The 20,263-nt window shown below is 36.0% G+C and overlaps 1 protein-coding gene across 1 annotated transcript; it reads left to right on the top strand.

Moving 5' to 3' along the window:
- Positions 1-13,854: 13,854 nt before the first annotated feature.
- Positions 13,855-15,363, top strand: LOC110440271 (zinc finger MYM-type protein 2-like). Its single transcript, XM_021483245.1, has one exon. It carries the CDS (start codon positions 13,855-13,857, stop codon positions 15,361-15,363), a length of 1,509 nt encoding a protein of 502 aa, XP_021338920.1.
- Positions 15,364-20,263: the final 4,900 nt, after the last annotated feature.

Genomic DNA, 20,263 nt, shown 5'->3' with positions numbered 1-20,263 from the left:
TCTCTGTATATTCATGGTATTTATATTCATAGTATTTAATTTGCACTTACTTTGGTGACCATCAGTAAAGCGAAAATAAATATCCCGCAAAAATTACCAACTAGATAGTAGTTAACGTGTGAATTCGACCACAACAATGTATCTTTAATGAAAATGCTTGGTTAATTGACTACAGAACCTAGCGTAGACGTAGCTTCCCTTTTTCCTTTACTGGATTCAATATTTACATTTTTCCTTTTTTACGGTATTACTAATTTGATCATTTTAATTTCAAATACTCCATTCTTGAATAAATATCGGCAGAATTTATATCAGAGCAAATATATAGATTTCTATCAAAATAAGTACATTCTCCAAATTCGAAGAGTTACGCTCACTTGCGTTCTTTGCCGCCCTGAAATATGTCGTGACGAAATCGAAGGCTGTATACGTGCTACTTTGTGGGGGGAAAAGAGCACCCTAGTGCCATCCCTTGAAGTTCGTCAAAAGAATCGCGCACAAGCATAAAGGTAAAATTGATCGGCTAATAAGTCAGGTGTCGCTCCTTTGTGATCTTCAGAGGACAAGTATCAGCAATTTGTCAGTTTTAATATCGCTTGAAACTAATACAAAACTGATTCGTGCTTTCGATTTTGTCATGATGTATTCCAGGTGTGCAGAAAATGCATGTGAGCTTCACTCCTTTCAAGGATGGTATGTAAATAATTAGCTTTCTGTTAATAAGGATAGCAACACACATTAACTCCTAATAATGGTCTACACGTCTTTAATCTGTAATTAAGAATCAGAAATGTAAATATCAAACCTGTATATTAGCTATAGTATATAAAACAGTACTATTTTTCCTTTAGCAGATAAGTTGTCGGATTCAAATTACCTGGCTCCTAAAAAAAGACATTCCAACTTGGAAGATGAACTTCTATCTGTAACATTTCTTATAGTTAAATATAAACGTACATACAGATATTTTTCTTTTTTATCTTTTTTTCTATAGCATACTAATATTGATGACGGGAAACTGACGAAGATTATGAGCTCAGAAATTTGAATCCGATATGTTTATTGTATTACATGTTCACAAATCCCTAAAATGATTTGAATATTTTGAAAACATAGTAATTTTGCTGATTTACACATAAATATGTCAAATAAAAAAATGCATTACATTTTTAAGGAGTTACATTGATTACATCAAGCCTGCAAATACAATTGCAAATTGTATTGATTGTGATTGCATTATTTGTATAGATTGTATTGATTGTATTGATTGTATTGATTGTATTGATTGTGATTGTATTGTGATTGTATTGTTTGTATAGTTTGTATAGATTGTATTGATTGTATTGTATTGATTGTATTATATTGATTGTATTGATTGTATTGATTGTATTGATTGTATTGTATTGATTGTATTGATTGTATTGTATTGATTGTATTGATTGTATTGTATTGATTGTATTGATTGTATTGTATTGATTGTATTGTATTGCTTGTATTGATTGTATTGTATTGATTGTATTGATTGTATTGCTACAGTGTGATACTGAACAATTTTCTTTCCAAAAAGAAGAACGAAATAAAAACTTAAAATATTTCGCCTGAAAATGATTACATGTGCAATAAGGGAAATAATTTAACGATGATAATGCTTAAAACAGTTAAACGTGCTCGTCCTAAATACCAACATATAAGACTTTTTATTTTACGGCCTGAGGTGATAACTTTGAATAATGTACAAACATATGTTGATTTTATCTATTCTACATAATAAAATGTTATGAAAGTCATTTTCGTGTCAACTTCAGTGTCCATACGCCTATAATAAGCAAGCGACCTACATAATATCATTGTTAATACAGGACTTTTCCTTTTTCTTTCTATCATTGAACTCCGGCTTTCCTCCACCACCAAAACCTGGCACGTCCTTAAATGACCATAGCTGTTAATAGGACGTAAAACGAAAGCAAAACAAAACCTTTGCCTTATATTTAACACGTGATGCCTGTAGCTATACAACAAGATGTGATTCTTACCCTATGAGCAGTTGTCCTTTTTATGTTTCAACCTAGGTATATTTGGGGATGATTATTCATTTCTCAGTCGCCGTTTGTTTTTCAGTCGCCAGCTGGTCAACAGACGATACATAATTAACACCGACTTCATGCTTTATGACAGATGAAATATTATCAAATAACTAATATCTATGCCAAGTTGCATGCTTATCCCAAAATGCCTTTTATGTACAATCAGTGCATAGATATTGGAAATAGGCCGAACAATTGATAAAACAATGAAATGGGTAAACTGTAATGATTAAAACAGATACTTTCCTTGAGGCTAGGAGACTTAAAATTACAAGCAAATCAAAATTCATATATCAATTAATCAATTTACAGCAGTTGTGGTGGCAAATGCCATTTCTATTTGTAAGTTAACTTTGATAAGTAAGAAAACAAATTAAGACTTGGAACTCACTTCAGCCATAGCTGTTGAGCAAATATTATATGATATATATAATATACAATTTTCGTTTGAAAATTACCTTAACCAACCCCCTGACTTAATCCTCCATTTTACATAAACAAACGATTGAATTATTTTTTTAATTTTCCCTACCCCTTTTGGTACCCCCAAACACCCATCTTCATTGGTACTAAATGTAAAGGTCAAAATAATTAAACAAAGCGAAAACGAATTGTCTAAATTGTTCCGAAACATTCGTAAAATACAGAAAAAATGGAAAGGTGCTTATGAAATGTGTCAAACCACACAATTTTCCAATATTTTTTTTTGGCTAAAACATATAACCGCTATTTAAATAGGCCTTTGTCTTCTTGACCGTGCTAGAAAATATTCCATAGATTAGGCAACAGTCAACATCGGGGACTAATAGTTCAGAAGGTGTGCCAACCACCTTGTTGCGTAAAACTTAGAAATACGCGTGTTCGGATTAAATCATCAGCAATGAAGAAAACTGTGATAATATTATTAGAGATGAAAATTATCCATCGACTGCAAAGATCAATATTGCCGTTAAAATCGTTCGAAACCTACTCATGAACAGCGTTTATATACCCTGCTCCAGTGTATCTAGAGACAATATATATATATAACCGTTAAGAGGTATTGCGGTATGGACAAACCGTAAATCATCCGAGGATCGGAAATGAATGCAACCCAACATTCGAAAGAGACTTATGATACAGATTGATGGGGATTAAAATCTCACTATTATAAATAATATCAAGCTTGTCGACATCTTAAGATCTTGTTTTGAGACCCCCTGTACAACTTCCCCTTAATTTCATTTTTTCATATAACTGTAGCACGAATGGTCCAGGGCACTGTCGTTTCCCTGACGGTGCAGTCGACAGTGAGAATAACATTGCAATGGTCAGTTTGAATCCTTTTATATGGAGTTAATATTATATATAAAAAAAAAATATTTGTTGAAAACAAAAAATGTAATGTAATGTTTTTCTCTTCAGAAATATTCATCAATGTTAAGGTCATGCGGGACAAACTTGGTAAAGTTGAATTTTTAATATTGGTAAAGGGCTCCTTAATAAGCATATAACAAATGATATCTAAAAACGAAATTGATATCTCTGTCTCGAATAAACATTTAGAACTAGACTATGAAATCATAATTGAGGTTGCTGGTACATGAAACTGGCGGAATCGTATTATCTTCAAATTAATTTCGAAAAACCATACAGAGCTTAAAAACTAATTTCATTGATGAGAATGTCATGGCTGGTAACAACAACCTTTCTTACTTGTTTCAATTTCAACTTCAGATTTATCGACGATGTCACTATATCCATGTTACAATTAATATTTTTATTAATATTTACATCCATGACCATGAACTGAACTTTAACTCGAAAACACATCATCCTCTTTCACATCAGCGGTTGATTCAGGAGCTTTCCGTAATGGATGTCGACTGCTGACGGAAAAATGACACAGAGTTTTCTAGAAATACAAGTTGATTCATACAATGGTTAAGTGTCAATGCCGCCACCATGATCTCCATGGAGGTATGATATTTCTTTGTGTGGTATGAAGGTTGATGTTTGTCATTAGTGTACTTTGTTATTCCTTCATTACTGACTTGGTTCTCGAATTGAGGTCGTGACATTATTTGGAGTTATTCTTCCTGGACACCTGGTTTTATTTTCCTTGTCCTTTTTTCTGAGTAAAACGTGATCGTTTGACCCTAGTTCCACCGGTCGAGACTTTAAATTGCAGTTTTGTTGTTGGAACTTTGGTATTCTTTTGGTTTTTTCGTTTAAGTAGCACCTCATTTAAAATTGCACATGTCGAGTGCAGTTTCGAGATATTTGAGCCATACAAAATATTTATTTACTTTTATATATTTAAAATTTATTCAAATTATCATTATTATTGCTTTTCTGCCTTTTCCCACACATGTACTTCAAGGCAGTGTTAAGTTAGGTTTACTATTTCGATTGTGTTATTTGCAGAACAACTTGTGCTATCTGTCAAGACAAAGGGCTTAATCCTGGTTTGTCGTGTATACTGATAAACCTACTGTACATTTGTGTTCACCTTAGAAGGGTTTTTTATTCACTTATATCTTAATTCAATTTCATTTTAGGCGAAATATCAAGCGTGAAACGCGAAATGTTGTTCAAAATTTATTGCAACATTTTGGTCAAATAGAAGCAGTCACTCCTTGAGAATTCCCGCTGGTGACTTTTGTATTATTTGTCTGGCTTTTATTCTTTTACTCCCGTACTCATGACCCTGTGCGTCAGATCACTTTTGTCTAACGCATTGTTTTCAAAAATCTTTCCCAGAGCATTCGATAAGCAACTCTCCGTTGGATATAAAAATTGTTGTCCGAAAGAGTGAATAAACGTACCCTTACAATGTATATCTTAATTTGATTTTGTTTTGAAGGATACATAATGTTCAAACGCATCTGAACAACAGTTAAAGAGTATATTGTTTCTAGCACATACCATCCATTTTAAAACAGATTACAGCTGCAGTTCAAACAGAACGCGTGTACATTTTTTATGGTTCATTGAAAATGCACAAAAGTTGTTGAAACATGAAGTTGTTATTAAAAATTGAAAGGAATCTTTTTAAAGGTATGTCACTCAGTTCATTCAATCATATTCGCTGATGCGTGGTAGCGCATCTACGAAAACATGTTTGAACGCTGTTGCATACAAATGTACCATTAAATATTGTAATTTTTTTGAATCCATGAAATCACATTAAAAACAATGACAATTCCTTGTGTTTGCATTTGGTTCAAAATAAATTTGCAAACACTCAGTTTTACCAACTGGAGGACGTTTTGTGTTTATTCCCGTTATTAAAGATACACACGTAACAAACATAAGTTTGATCGGATGTATTGGTCACAACTTTCTAAACGGCCGTCGACCCAATCAGTCAATATGGGTGTAATTTGACAGACCACAATCAACAAACAAACAATTCAATAATCACTAATCAGCGGTTTCTGGGTATCAGCTCACCGCTAATTATTGTGCAAATCAATAGATTAACGGTTTAAGGGGGACCAAGTCCCCGTTAATCAATAATTAACAGTTGCTGGGTATCAGCTTCCTGTTAATTATCAAGCAAATTCAAAATTAGTTATTAAATATCAAGCTGCACATGTATTCAATATAACACAGATCAATGTTCATATATAAATCACTATAAATGAAATGTCCATAATACTGTCAAATAGACACCTAACACTAAATTATAACCTACAGGATTCTGGAAAACAGCTCTCCCGTAAATTATGATAAAAGTTCAATAACTGAGGTATAGAATAATACTTACCAGCTACACTAAATAGCTTGAAACCTGCTTAAAATAACCTATCTGCGAAATATGCAGCACGAATACACATTTTTCATCGGAAACAGTTGATTGTCCTTGTTCCATTCTTTCGCTTAACATACAAGTCACAACAGCCGTTGTCTAGATCACCCCAAATCCCATGTCCACTCTTAAGTTTGTTGACGCAGAAACAGAAATTTAGAATAAAAAGCACACCAGCAGTATACCACAATAAAGGGTTGGGAATGGGTGGGTTTATGAATATTTTGCTTCAAAAGCATTTTCAGATACCTTATATGCTGCGACAATCTTGATGCGTTGATTCTAATGTGATCACCTCTGCACAACCGGAAACAGATGGATATGCCCCTAGGGGAGATATCCATTGTTGATTCCGGAATTAAATTTTCAGGGTTCACAACACCAAATTGTTGTGTTTCCTTTAATAACCGTAATTGTGGTTCATTACACAATTGGCATTAAACTAATTCAATTATCGCGAACCAATCATGACGTGACATGGCATTACAATTAAATAGTTTTCCGGTTGAAGGTCACCGGCTGACGGATCTGGTATGTTTTTGTTCCCGCAATAATGTCTGTTCGCCATTAGGTAAAAAAAAAAAAAGATAACAAATTGCTTAATGAGCTCACAAAGAACGATTAAATAATAACGTCTTTGGAAGTAAATACAATGATTTAAATGCATCTTTTTTGACATAGGATACCGTGTATCATGGACTTTGTTAGAACGAAACTGTTTTGCATACATGTACAATCACAAATGTCAAGGGACACTTTTCAAAACTAAAATTTGTATTTGCAACTAGTTCGTGATTATTTAATTTTATGAACTTGGACACTTACCGAAATAAGGGTCCATGCTCGTGTTTGCTACCCAAGTTTTTGTCCATGGTGTTATGCATTTTTTATAGTTATTCGCACTACAAAAGGTGGAGGGGGGGGGGTCATTTTTATCAATGATTTCACTGATCTAGTCGCAATTTCTACAATGATTATTGAATGCGTCAGTTTTGCCTAATCCTTGAAAATTGCTAAAGCAGTCCCCTAACCAAGTTATTACGACAGCAGGCGAGATGACAAAACAATATGCTACACCTGTACCTGGTAGATTCATGATAATTGATAATCGAATGGCGGACAAATAAGTGTCAACCTCGTAAGGCAAATCTCGGTCCATCCTTTCTAATTGAGCACATTGTTATACTGTTTGTGTAATGTAACACAGAGAATTCGCTAATACAATTATATTCTTGACGTGAAGCTTACAACCTTGGTATCTCCCAGCGAAACACATACGGAATTATTCGAAGACGATCACGATTTGAAATTTTGGTGAGTATTTCTTATTCGATGAGTTTGCAGTAATCAAACATTACCTATATTTGTTTACATGTATATGTCTATCTTCAAATTTGCAGACTAGATGTATCTTGAAATTTCTGGAATCAAAATGGTACAGTTTGCTTTATTTTCATAAATGAGAAGTGACTGATCAGCAGTTGAATCGTGCCTAATAATCTGAGGCTGCTACTATACCGCCGTTGTTAAATAAGGGACCGATAGAGCAGATTCCTACATAATGACCTATGATTAAATTTTAAAAATAAATAAATAAAAACAAAATAGAAAGAAAAAAAGTTGAAAATCCACTTAGAATATATTCACAAACAGCCTGATGTATCACTTCATCATATCCGGCATTGGACAATCCCTCGCGCACACTTTCCTTATTTGCCATGATCGATACATGGGTATTAAATGTTTCCCAACGTAATACCGATACATTGTCATATTTGGAACATGGTATTTCATACATGCATATGTAGGAACGCTGGTGGTTGTTTGGATGCGCGTGGATTATATCACTTATTGTTCTCTTGACTCGTTTCCCAACCATAACAGCTTTTTGGCTGGGGCCAATGTCCTGTACCTTCCACTTTTAATAATCATTCCCTGCTTATACATTTCAACTATGATTATCTTCCAAAATCGGTCCAACCGGTTGTGGAAACGTTGCTTTTGCCATTCATCATGGTCGTTTTATTTCTAGCTGGAGGTGATATCGTTGCAGTCAACAGATTGACCAGAATATTCATAACAATAATTATTAACGCGCTGCAGACTCAGTTCAATTCAATAACTATTTTACATGTTTTAAATTAGGTTCAATTCAATAAATATTTTCCATGTTAATACAATTGCAGTTGAAAAATATCTAATCAAGCGATAAAAGAGGAATCCCATCAATTGATCACTGTATACATGTATGTATTCCGCTTACTAAATTGTCTTTACCTTACCTTCTTATGCTTGTACGCGAGTAAATTACAATGAATTCAATATTCAACTAAATTCAATTGATATGAATTCAAGATCAATGTTTCACATGAATATTCGTGAGAATGTATATAGATTACATTGAAGAAGGCTAACCACTTCATTTTAAAGCATTTGTTTAGAATAAAAGACTCTTTCTAAATAAATGCTTTAAAAAGAAGTGGTTAGCCTCCTTCCACCAAGAATTCGTGTTTAAGAAGTTTAATAAACGATGTTACGTTAGACGGATTTTTGTTCATTTACATGGGGAAAATGGTGATTTAGAAATTTTCTCAACAAGAATAAATGTGAGTAGATTGGACAACTAATATATATATTCTTGTTTAAAAACGTTGAATTAATGAACGAATGAACAATAAAACAAATATGAATGAATGTAAATGATTGTTTGTAAAGGTATTGATTACGTCACGTTAGTAATTATTCATTATTTTTTAAATTTATAACACATTTGTTATTTCAGGAAATTATAAGATAGGTAAACAAAAAGATTGAAATAGTAATTGCTACACGGTCGGTAAATGGTACCCTTATAGGTACACGGTCGAGAAATGGTAACGTCACGTTACCCTTATTGGTACACGGTCGGGAAATGGTTACCTCACGCTACCCTTATTGGTACACGGTCGGGAAATGGTAACCTCACGTTACCCTTATTGGTACACGGTCGGGAAATGGTAACGTCACGCTACCCTTATAGGTACACGGTCGTGAAATGTTAACGTCTCGCTACCTTCATTGGTACACGGTCGGGAAATGGTAACGTCACACTTCCCTTATAGGTACACGGTCGGGAAATGGTCGGGAAATGGTAACGTCACGCTACCCTTATAGGTACACGGTCGTGAAATGTTAACGTCTCGCTTCCTTCATTGGTACACGGTCGGGAAATGGGAACGTCACGCTTCCCTTATAGGTACACGGTCGGGAAATTGTAACGTCACGCTACCCTTATTGGTACACGGTCGTGAAATGGTAACGTCACGCTACACTTATTGGTACACGGTCGCGAAATGGTAACGTCACGCTACCCTTATTGGTACACGGTCGGAAAATGGTAAGGTCACGTTACCCTTATTGGTACACGGTCGTGAAATGGTAACGTCACGCTACCCTTATAGGTACACGGTCGGGAAATGGTAACGTCAAGCTACCCTTATAGGTACACGGTCGGGAGATGGTAACGTCACGCTACCCTTATTGGTACACGGTCGAGAAATGGTAACGTCACGCTACCCTTATAGGTACACGTTCGGAAAATTGTAACGTCACGCTACCCTTATAGGTACACGGTCGGGAGATGGTAACGTCACGCTACCCTTATAGGTACACGGTCGGAAAATGGTAACGTCACGCTACCCTTATTGGTACACGGTCGGAAAATGGTAACGTCACGCTTCCCTTATTGGTACACGGTCGGAAAATGGTAACGTCACGCTACCCTTATTGGTTTGATTTATATATTTTCTTCTGACTGTATAACAAACGTGATATTTATCAATATTTTCTCTGAAAAGTTTTGTTTTTAGCGACATTTTAAGAGTAACAATTACATCAAAGTAAACACGCCAAAAAAACCAACACAATCCTCCAAAGTCTCGTTGACGTACTTCGTTTTTTCTAGTTTTCTCGCACAGCCAATAAAATAAACTCGATTATATGGTTCTGTCATATCTGTGGCTTGTAGAATAAGACACGCAGCACTAACAGATTGGATGCTATGACGTCGACACACATAACAATGGCTATTGTCAACGGTAATGTCGTCACTTCCGTGGAATTCGTCGATATCGTATTCAAATAGATATCGTCACTTTCGTTTTATTTCAACCCCACGTGTGAGGAAAAATTTGGAGTGGATGTCATATCATTGGCCAATTTTTTTATTATAACGTTACGTATAAATACTTCTAATGACGTCATGCTCTATGTCAATTGTTCACCCAATCGAATGACGTAATCGTGTATTCAAAGAGAAATATTTGTTTTCAATGTTTGATAAAACACTTTGGAAGAAACGAAACTCGAGATGGCTTCTTAGTATGCTTATCTAAATTTATTTAGATATTGAAATTAAACAAAAAGACATTTGGTTAATACACTTACACATACAACATCAGGAAACCATCCATCACTCGTAGGAGAAGGTCTATGCACACTTATATCTTAAACCATATACGGTATAAAATGCCTATTTTCCTATGTTACAGCTTTATAGATATATTTTGACGAAAATTGATGAATATCTACCAGTTTTATGCACACTTAAATACTAGCGCCTGTCTTTGATGATCAGTCTAGATTCCAAATACATATGCAAGCACGCGCAGGTACATGTATATTTAAAATGACACGGATCATGAAGACAACAACTCTAATTCTCTTCATGGAGATGAGGCCTGCTGAAGTTTTACAGACTTTGCATCGTTCTAAATACATGTATCAGTGTAAGTTTTCTTCACTCACGACTCATTGCATCACCTGCCAGGACTTGGTAATCACCCACTAACGGATAACACCCTGGAAATGAAATAATTTGTCCATCTTTGAATAATGACGTCACGTAACATTGCTTCCATTGTGACATCGTGATCCATAACTCGAATTAGATAATCATGATGACCAGCCTTCACTCGTTGGTTACCCTCGAGGTACTAGATAAAAAAAAACTTATAAGAACGCATTTTCTGATGATTAATCGTAAGCACACACATTTCTGTCCTCTGTACGACGAAAATAAACTTTGTATTGGCTTGGTTTTATATTTGTTTGAAAAGACACACTTATTCGCGAAGCTGAATCATTTAATTGCCATATAAGTAAACACACACGATATATATTTCTCTTTAGTGGATACGTAGGTAATGAATTTATTAAAAATCGTGTTATTCCTGATGAAAGTGTCCATTAAAGTGTCCATTAAAAAGTAAAGATCCAACAAGGGACGATAACTAATATCGACTTTGCTGTTTTTAACGTAAATAAAAGGATATAAATGTATCTTTTTAACACATTATACCACGCATCATGAAATATGTTTGAAAGGAATTGTTTTGCATACCACCACAAATGTTAAAAAGATCATCTCAAACTGTAAATGTTTAGGAATGGGATTCGTGTCATTAACAGCTAGTAATTGATTATTAAAGTGTGTGAACTTGCCGAAATAACAGTCCGTGTTTATTTATTTCTCCCAAGGATTATTGCCCATGGGGTTTTGTATTTTTTATAATCGTTGAAATCACGAAAGGTGTTTGCCTTTGTTTTTAATTTTATTTCTTTAAAAAAAAAAAAAAATTAATATGTTTTGTTTTGTTTTGTTTTTGTATTTTTGATGATTTCATCTTTGATCGCATTTTGCTTTACAGTGTTTTGTCTAATCTAAGTGTTTAACCAATCCCCCCCTTCCACTGTGATATACGTTTGTTTGTATGTATGCGAGATGAGAAACCAATTGGCTTCACTTGTACTTGGTAGGAATTTATAAATGAATATCAATACATCGAATGACAGACCAAGAAGGCCAATCATGGTCCACCATTCAAAGGTCAATACATTGTCTGTACTGCTCGTGTGATGTAACGAAGAAAAATCGCTAATATAATCCTAGTGTTGGCATGAACCTAACTACGTTGGTATCTCCCAGCGAAACACATACGGAATTATTCTATGCGATTACGATCGGACTTTTGGTGAGTATCTCTAATTCATTGAGTTTGCAGCTATATACAATTAAATAGAGTTAGAAATATATATATGACAGGCCTAGGTTAGGTGTATTTTGTAATTTCTGGAATCACAATGGTACAGTTGCTTTATTTAATAAATGAGAAGTGACTGATCAGCAGTTTAATCGTCCCTAATTATCTGAGGCTGCTACTATACCGCCATTGTAAAATAGGGGACCGACACAAAAGATTTATATATTACGGCCTATGATTTATTTAAATTGGATAAGAAGTTAAAATTTCGCTAATCATTCATTCAAAAACGGATTGTCCTCCTCTCCAATATACCAACTTAAAAAATGTTGTTTTTTTCTTTTCATTTTTCCTTTTAAACAGAAAAAACACATCTATTTTCTATGATACGAATAAACTGCACATTAGGAATACCTATGAAATTCATCCGTGTTGATAACAATGAATTAATCGCAAGTCACTGAAAATGTTACAATTATAATTACTGAAATATTTATCGTCATGATAATTGTATCTCTTTATCCATGTACTAAAGCGCTAACATGCCATGGGTTGCTTGTACGAATTTCGTGACGCGATAACAGTTTGATGTAATGTTTCGATAGCGCATTTGACTGAAAGTGTTTATCTACCAACAAACATGGTTCTCATGCTCAATCCTGGATTCTATGCTCTAGCCCATTTTTTTCTTCCGTTGATAAAGTACTTTGTTGTCCGTGATTAGGAAGAAGAATTTGAGAAACAGAAAACGGACAATGTTAACACCTGACGTTTTGACCGTGTCACACGATTTAAGTGAATAAGAGCCTTTTGTAGGTTTTATATCCCTTTATTGAATATGTTTATTCAAAACAGGGAAATGCATTTCTTTTACTGGTCATGTTGCAAACGATAAATACCAGTTTATATTTAGAAAGTGATATGAGTATGTTTCATAAGTACGTGCAACATTTTGGTCCAATACAGATCCTGGATCAGACTTACACTAGATATATATATGTATTGTAAATATTGTAACCTTTATGTTGACCATAAGTCAGATGAGTCCTTGACTTACTGTTATATCAAATTTAAATAAAGTATATTATCATTATTAGCAGATAACCAATAGCGACAGAGCGAACAAAAAAATCCTGTCAGATTTTCGGTTCATATATACGGTAATAAGGGTGATAATTTATTATCTTTGGTAAAACACCTTTTTCTATACTACGTAACCAAGGTTGATGTCAATTGCTCTATATAACTCAAACTCAATGATCTATTTCGAACTGGGTAGATATCCTCTTATCATTTCGAGGAAAATAAGAATTTTGAAGTATTGGTGTAAACTATTGACTTCTAGCAACTGTATTTTAAATGCATGTTATCAAGATATGTACAGTGAGTGAGAATCGAACTCACATTGTAAAAATTGGGTGGCTTCTGTTGAACAAGAACTCTGTTCTACTGGTATGACGGAGTACTGGCTAGCACAGGGTAGCTTCAATACACATCATAATTGTTAGATTCTTAGATATTTTAAAACACCTCGTCTAAGTGCAGGGTGTATCAACATATTATTGATCATGCCTGCCTTCAATCTTACTTAAGGAAACCTATTTCTGTAAAGTACCAAAAAGCAATTGTCAAAATACGACTGTCTTCACACAATCTTTTACTAGAAACTGGAAGGCATAGTAAAAAATCCTCATGATTTAAGACTTTGTCCTTTCTGTAAAAATGATATAGAAGACAAATTCCACTTCATTATAAAATGCCACTCCTTCAGCGAACTAAGAAGTAAAAATATCACATTTTATTATATAATATAAGGCTTCTGCAGTGCAATAAAGGGGTGCAATAAAATTGATATTGAACGTGTGCAATAAAGATGCAAATGAGCGCGCGACACCGTGGGAACTAGGTCGTAGTCATACGCACTACTACTACTTCTATAGTATAGGCCTACTACAACATGGCTGACGTAAACATTGGGGATTCTGTTCGAATTGACGGCAAAGGTAGGGGCACAGTACAAGAACTTGTTCCAATGGGATTTGCAACATTTTATAGAGTTTTAATCGAGGGAAGTGATATTGAGGTTGACTTGCCAGGTGATCGGTTAGAGCCAATACCCCAGACTATGACTCAGTCGTCCTCGCTACCACAAAAGCAGACGACACCCAACCAAACTCAAAGGTTTGTTCCGGTCCAACAAACGGAAATTGGGTCATTCATTGAACAACAATCAAATAAGAACACTCTACTGAAAACGTGGAATGACATGAAAGTATTGAAAGCCTTTTTCGAAACTCCAGAAATCAACGAATCCCGAAGTATTCAAAACATACCCCCTCCCGAATTATCTCCGTTGCTTTCCCAATTTTTCATGAGTGTCCGAAAAGTGGACGGTTCTGAATATGAACCAAACAGTCTCAGATCTATGATGTCAAGCTTTGATCGCCAGCTACGCCGATTTAATTATGGTCATGCTATTATTACTAGTCCCCTGTTTGCCCAGGTTAGAGAAGTGTTGAAAAGTAAACAAAAACAGTTAAAACGCGATGGAAAAGGTAACCTTGACAACCGTAGTGATGCTATCAGCGACGAGGAGATCGACGTTTTGTGGAGAAAAGGTCAATTTGGAACTCAAAACCCTGACGCTATTTTACAGACACTTTGGTTTTTCAATACAGTACATTTTGGTTTACGGGGATCAGCGGAGCATCGCGATATGTGCTGGGGGGACGTTACACTACAAAACCACACTGACGGACATGAATATCTAGAGTTTACGGAAAGACAAACAAAAACCAGGACAGGGGAGAACACCCGTGATGTACGCAAAGTAAAACCAAAATTGTGGGCAAACACTGAAAATCCCGAAAGGTGTCCTGTTCATGTTTACAAATGCTATGCAGATATGAGACCTACGACTTACTGTAAAGGATCAGATCCATTTTATATAGCTACTACAACAAAAAGCTCACCTGGAAGTCATGAGACTTGGTTCAAGCGCCAACCCGTTGGTATCAACAAGCTAAAATCCATGATGCAACGTGCCATAAAGGGAGCAGGAATCCAAACTGACAAACACTTGTCAAATCACAGTGCGAGGAAATATCTTGTCCAGAAATTGAACGATAATAACATCCCCGCTAACCATATAATGCAAATTTCTGGTCACCGAAACATTTCTTCTATTAATAATTATTCACACATCAACACGAATCAACACAAAGAAATCTCCAAAATACTGCACGGAAATCCAACAGCACCTGAGACCGGATGCAACACAACATCACTGACACAACAATCAATGGCGTGTAACCAGTCAACTTCCTCTGTTGTCAGGGTCCAGGGCGGTTTCCAAAGTATCTTTTCAGGTGCTGTCACAGGAGGAAACATACAAGTTCATGTTTACCAAGGACCTCCTCTGAAAAAACGCGCCCGTGTTATAGAAAGTGACAGTGATTCTCAGTAGGCCTAATATCCAACACATGTGTTTTCGGTTTCCGACGACCTTCACAGTGCGCGCGCTCTTACACTGTTCATGACGTCACCGATGAAAAAAAACAGTTTTTTTCCGAAGCGAAAAAAAAGAAGTCATATTTTGTAAACTTTTATTATTTCAATTGTTATCACAATTAAAATGATCGTTAAAAGTAAAACTGTTGGCCATTTATTATTCTGATAAAATTCTGCGGACTACTTTTGTTAGCGGAACATGCTCTCAAATTAGTATATGTGATGCGTCCTTTCTCGTCGTCATTGCATATAGAGACGTTAGTATTGAAACCACTTATGTAGGTAGGTTTCTCGAATTATATAATAAATAGAATCTAACACTCGTGTTCATGTTATATTGAATTTATTGAACTCGTATATTAATTTCATATGAAATTAATATACTCGTTCAATAAATTCAATATAACATGAACACTCGTGCTAGATCCTCTATATATTATAGTGTTAATCCCTCTGTCTATAAACTAATCAAATTATTATCAACCGGTAATATCAAAGAATTAACTAACCTGTGTAAGTTCATATATCATGTTTACTACGTTCTACTCTGTTGGCTTCTAACTAGTTTGATTTGCAAGCTCTTAGTTCACAAAAACACCCGTATTTAAATTATAAATTCCATATGTTGATTGTATCTTACAGCCTGTGCTGATTTTGAATGTACATTATGAAATTTTCCTTTGAATCGATGAGATGTATATGCTCAAGATGAAATAAAGAATTTGAATAACGACATAACAAAGACATACGCCGTTCACAAAGCACTACTAGAGCCGTGAAAACAACTCAATATAGTTTGGCAACATGATTGTTAGTGAATGTTTTCTACAAAATGTATTAATGCATATATTTTGATAATGTGATTAATTTATCAGCTTGCGTTATTCTATAAATTGATAGATGTTATTAGGTTTCGTAAAATGTGTATTTAAAAGATCATAATTGAAGTAACGTTGGAATACAGGTGTTTACTAAAGCATCGATAGTGCATGCAGTGGGTCACTGAGATGAGCCGAATGCTATCTTGATATCATATCAGTTAGCTAAAAGAAAGTTCGGGTACTAAATACTTTTCGTGATATATCAATGCGCGATAAGTTCATTTCATGTAACGGCCTGACATTTGCACATGCCTCGGCTAATTCTGCTCATGTCTGAGTGATGATTACGCTACACACTTCTCGTTCGCGGAACATTTTCATAACCCCGCCTACTTGCATTGTTGTCGACGTCATGGAAACTTACCGCATTCTATGGTCAGGGCTTGTATTCATGAAACCGTTCTCATGCTCAAGCATGGATTTTGTGCTCAAGTTTAATTTCTTGTTCCAGTTATAAATTATTTAAAAAATCTTATTTCGTTACAGTTTTGGACAAAATTTGAAGCCAAATACTGTTTTCAATATTTATATTTGACTTTTTGATCGTTGACATGATATAGATGGGTTACAAGAAAGCTGGGTTGAGCACAGAATACATGCCTGAGCATGAGAACGGTTTCATGAATACGGGCCCAGGTTATGAAATGATAACTCCAGTATACGGTAACAATTGTTATCGTTTGAATGTCAGTCTAAACTGTAAATATTTCTGTTTAACCTAATCCTTTTACCACGCAGGTACATGTATAGCACACCATGAACGGAAGCCGCAGTATTAATTGGAATATGACATCGACGAACTCATTGGACGAGTCGACGTTCTCAACGGAGGTGACAGTTTTTCCTTTGATAGTCGGGTTTCTTACGTGTGTCATCATACTTATTTCCAACCTACTGGTACTGATTGTCCTAATCTGCCAGCCGGAAATACGGAAGAATTACAGGATCGAATTTATTTTATGGCTGTGCCTAAGCGACATTGTGGTTGGAATTTCGGGCTTGTTGTTTGTATGTAATTTCCTCATCAAGGGCTTGTCCAAAAACACACACTACTGCAGCCTGATGTACTACTTCATCGCAGCCGGCATTGGGCAGTCCCTCGCGCAGACATTCCTTATATGTATCGACAGACACATGGCGGTGGTCGCTAACGTGAGGTATAAACTGTTTAACAAGAAATACCGGTACATCGTCATATTTGGAACCTGGGTGTTCATACATACGTACGTGGGCACGTTGGTAGCGGTTTTTATGCGCACTGATTATATTACATACTGTTCTGCTAAATCATTTCCCTATAGCAAATTATTTTTGACCGCCATCAATGTTCTCTTCTTGTCTCTTTTACTCGCCATACCGTGCCTATACATTTCTACTATGATATCCTTCAGAAATCGGTCAAAGCGGACGCACAACTACCCGAATGTAATATTATCGGTGGTAAATTCTGCCCCCTCATCTCAGTCCACCCAAAATATTGCGCATTTCTTGGAAAAGAACAAAATTCGACATAAGTACGAGAAGCATGTGCTCGTGACCACGGGTTTAATCGTGGTTGTATTTCTTCTCCTCAACGGGCCGTTTCTGTTTATAATAATATTTCTGGAAGGAAATGATTTCATTGCAGTCCAGAGATCGACAAGGATATTGATTTCACTGATGACGTTTCTCAACTCCGCAGTCAATCCAATGCTTTATGCGTGGAGAATACGAAAAGTTCGTCAAATATTTATTAAGTTTATTTGCAGGTGTAAAACAAACGAAACCCAGCAGTATTAATTTTCTAGTAAGCGTTAACGATGAACAAGATGGAATAAACAAATCCGTTCCAAATATTTTGCTATTATTTTGCTTTATTGTGACATCAGCTGGAATCGTTTCAAAAGGGCACACCATTCGCACAGTTCAGGTACAAGAAAACTCATTATGATGTAAATATAAAATGAAACCGAATTTCCACTGTTGTAGTATTGTAGAGCACGTAAATATAGCGTGCACTTAATATCTTTCATACAAAGGGTAACTCTTGGGTTAAACTTAAATTGCAGGATATTGACCAAGACTGCTTTGAAATTTTCGAATCCATCGCTTTATATATTAAAACCCACATGTCTCTGACGAATAGCTGAAAATGCACGGGAATAGCAGGTCGTCTGACAGCGAAATTTTACACACACTTTTGAATTATGACCGGCGTGTTTTTGTTGATTTGTTTTTAAATACATGGATGGATGGTGATAACAAAGGTTTACTTTCTACACAAACAATGTACGTATTAAACGTTTTGCAACGTTTCAAGACGACTGGTCAATTTGCCAAGCTATGACTGAGTGAGCGATTTGTTTTACCTGTGCACCGATGTGACAAAATTGTATATGTTTTTTGTCACTATTCGGGACGTTTCACATATCTATAGAGTGGCATATATGCATCAGATAAGATAGGTTAAAGGTAGGGTGTAGAACTAGCCCCTTACCTGTTATGTCAGTATCGGAGGGGGGGGGGGGGGGGGGGGGGCTAGATCTGTAACGTGCGGGCGGTCACCCTTCCAACTACTGATCACGCTCGACGTTGCTGAACTCGCGAGCGTGTCCCCGGGTTATACATGTACCTCATCACTGGAAAAGCTGGCTAGCCCCTCATACTTACATGAGCACAGAGTCACTACGCTGCCACCAAATGTAACGCTTCATCGATGGTACGTAGCAGTCACTCTGGAGATTCCGGCGTGTATACCTATCCCAACAGAGTTTTAACAATATTCTAGTGAAGATGCCAATATATACAGCGTGTATCTAGCTCTGAAACATTGCCTATGTACAGGGGATATATACAAAACAGTATCAATGTTACAGTAAATGCAAAACACTACGTATAGAACAATAAAACACCTAATACTGATCTAACTAATTATAAGCGCTCCTACTAATGACCCTTACCTACTCTATTGTATTTTGGTTTTGTTCTATAGTTTGGAAGTCCGTCTAATCATCCTAATACATTGATCTTATCATACCTATCTCTATCCTCTGTGCCTGCGTTGTCACGCCTTCTCTTACGACAATACACAGAGGGGTCTTTTTCGTGCAGGTTGGACCTTCCCACACGGGACACCGCTTATAGTCCCTTCCGCCGGACTGTAAGTGATTTGTGGTTAGTTGTTGTCCATTCATGAAACCGAATTCAGTTCTTTGCACACTAGGGTAAACTTTCCTTGAATACAAATGTTCTCGTTCTTATTAAACTTTTCCTTCGCTTTCGTCTGTAGTTGTTCTCTATTCAGACAATTTATAAATATTTTGTGAGTATTAGTATTAACTGTTGTGCGTTGAATTTTATATATGGTTTAAGGAAGGGGATGCAATTGTTGAGGTGGTGGAGGGGGTTATGCGATGGTGAATGGTAATACATGTGCCGGGTTGGTTGGGGATCGGGTAATTGGGGACCAAGAGGGGGATGGGTAACGGTAAGCGAGCGGGGGAGGGGGGGGGGAGTTCCTAGGGTTCGATTGAATTTCGATTTTACCAGTAGTTAACATATATCTGTAGCCGAGTATTGTGAAGCCCAAATGTCAAAAGTAGGGGGTGTTTTCGATCAGGCAGGTTCGGTTGAATTTAGGTCCCACCTGCAGCCGAAATGTGTGTCGAAAATTACGCTATATATGATTTAATAGGCCGTGTTAGATGACCTGTGCACTTTTGTTAGCGCGGTTTTAATTAGTCACAATTGTCAAAAATATCCATATGGGGAAGGGATTGTTATTTTAGTGTTATTATCCTATTGGTGGGGATGGGAGAGCGATGTGGTTATACGTATGTGTCTGGGGATGGCTGTTAAAGGGGTCCGGGGGATGGTATGGGTAGCTGGTGTATGTTTGTGTGTAAGTGTACAAGTAGAAAAAGTAAAACCGAACAAACAAACATAGATAAAACAGCAGGTATATCACCAGGTCTTAACCTTAAATTGTATTGTTTT

The sequence above is a fragment of the Mizuhopecten yessoensis genome, unplaced genomic scaffold (assembly GCF_002113885.1).
Source record: "Mizuhopecten yessoensis strain PY_sf001 unplaced genomic scaffold, ASM211388v2 scaffold11177, whole genome shotgun sequence".
NCBI lineage: Eukaryota > Metazoa > Mollusca > Bivalvia > Pectinida > Pectinidae > Mizuhopecten > Mizuhopecten yessoensis.
Note: the sequence above shows the minus strand (reverse complement) of the source record. Positions and strands in the feature narration are given on the sequence as shown.

What these genes read in the sequence shown, in the direction of transcription:
- LOC110440271 (XM_021483245.1), top strand. Translation starts at nt 13,855, where the DNA reads ATGGCTGACGTAAACATTGGGGATTCTGTTCGAATTGACGGCAAAGGT.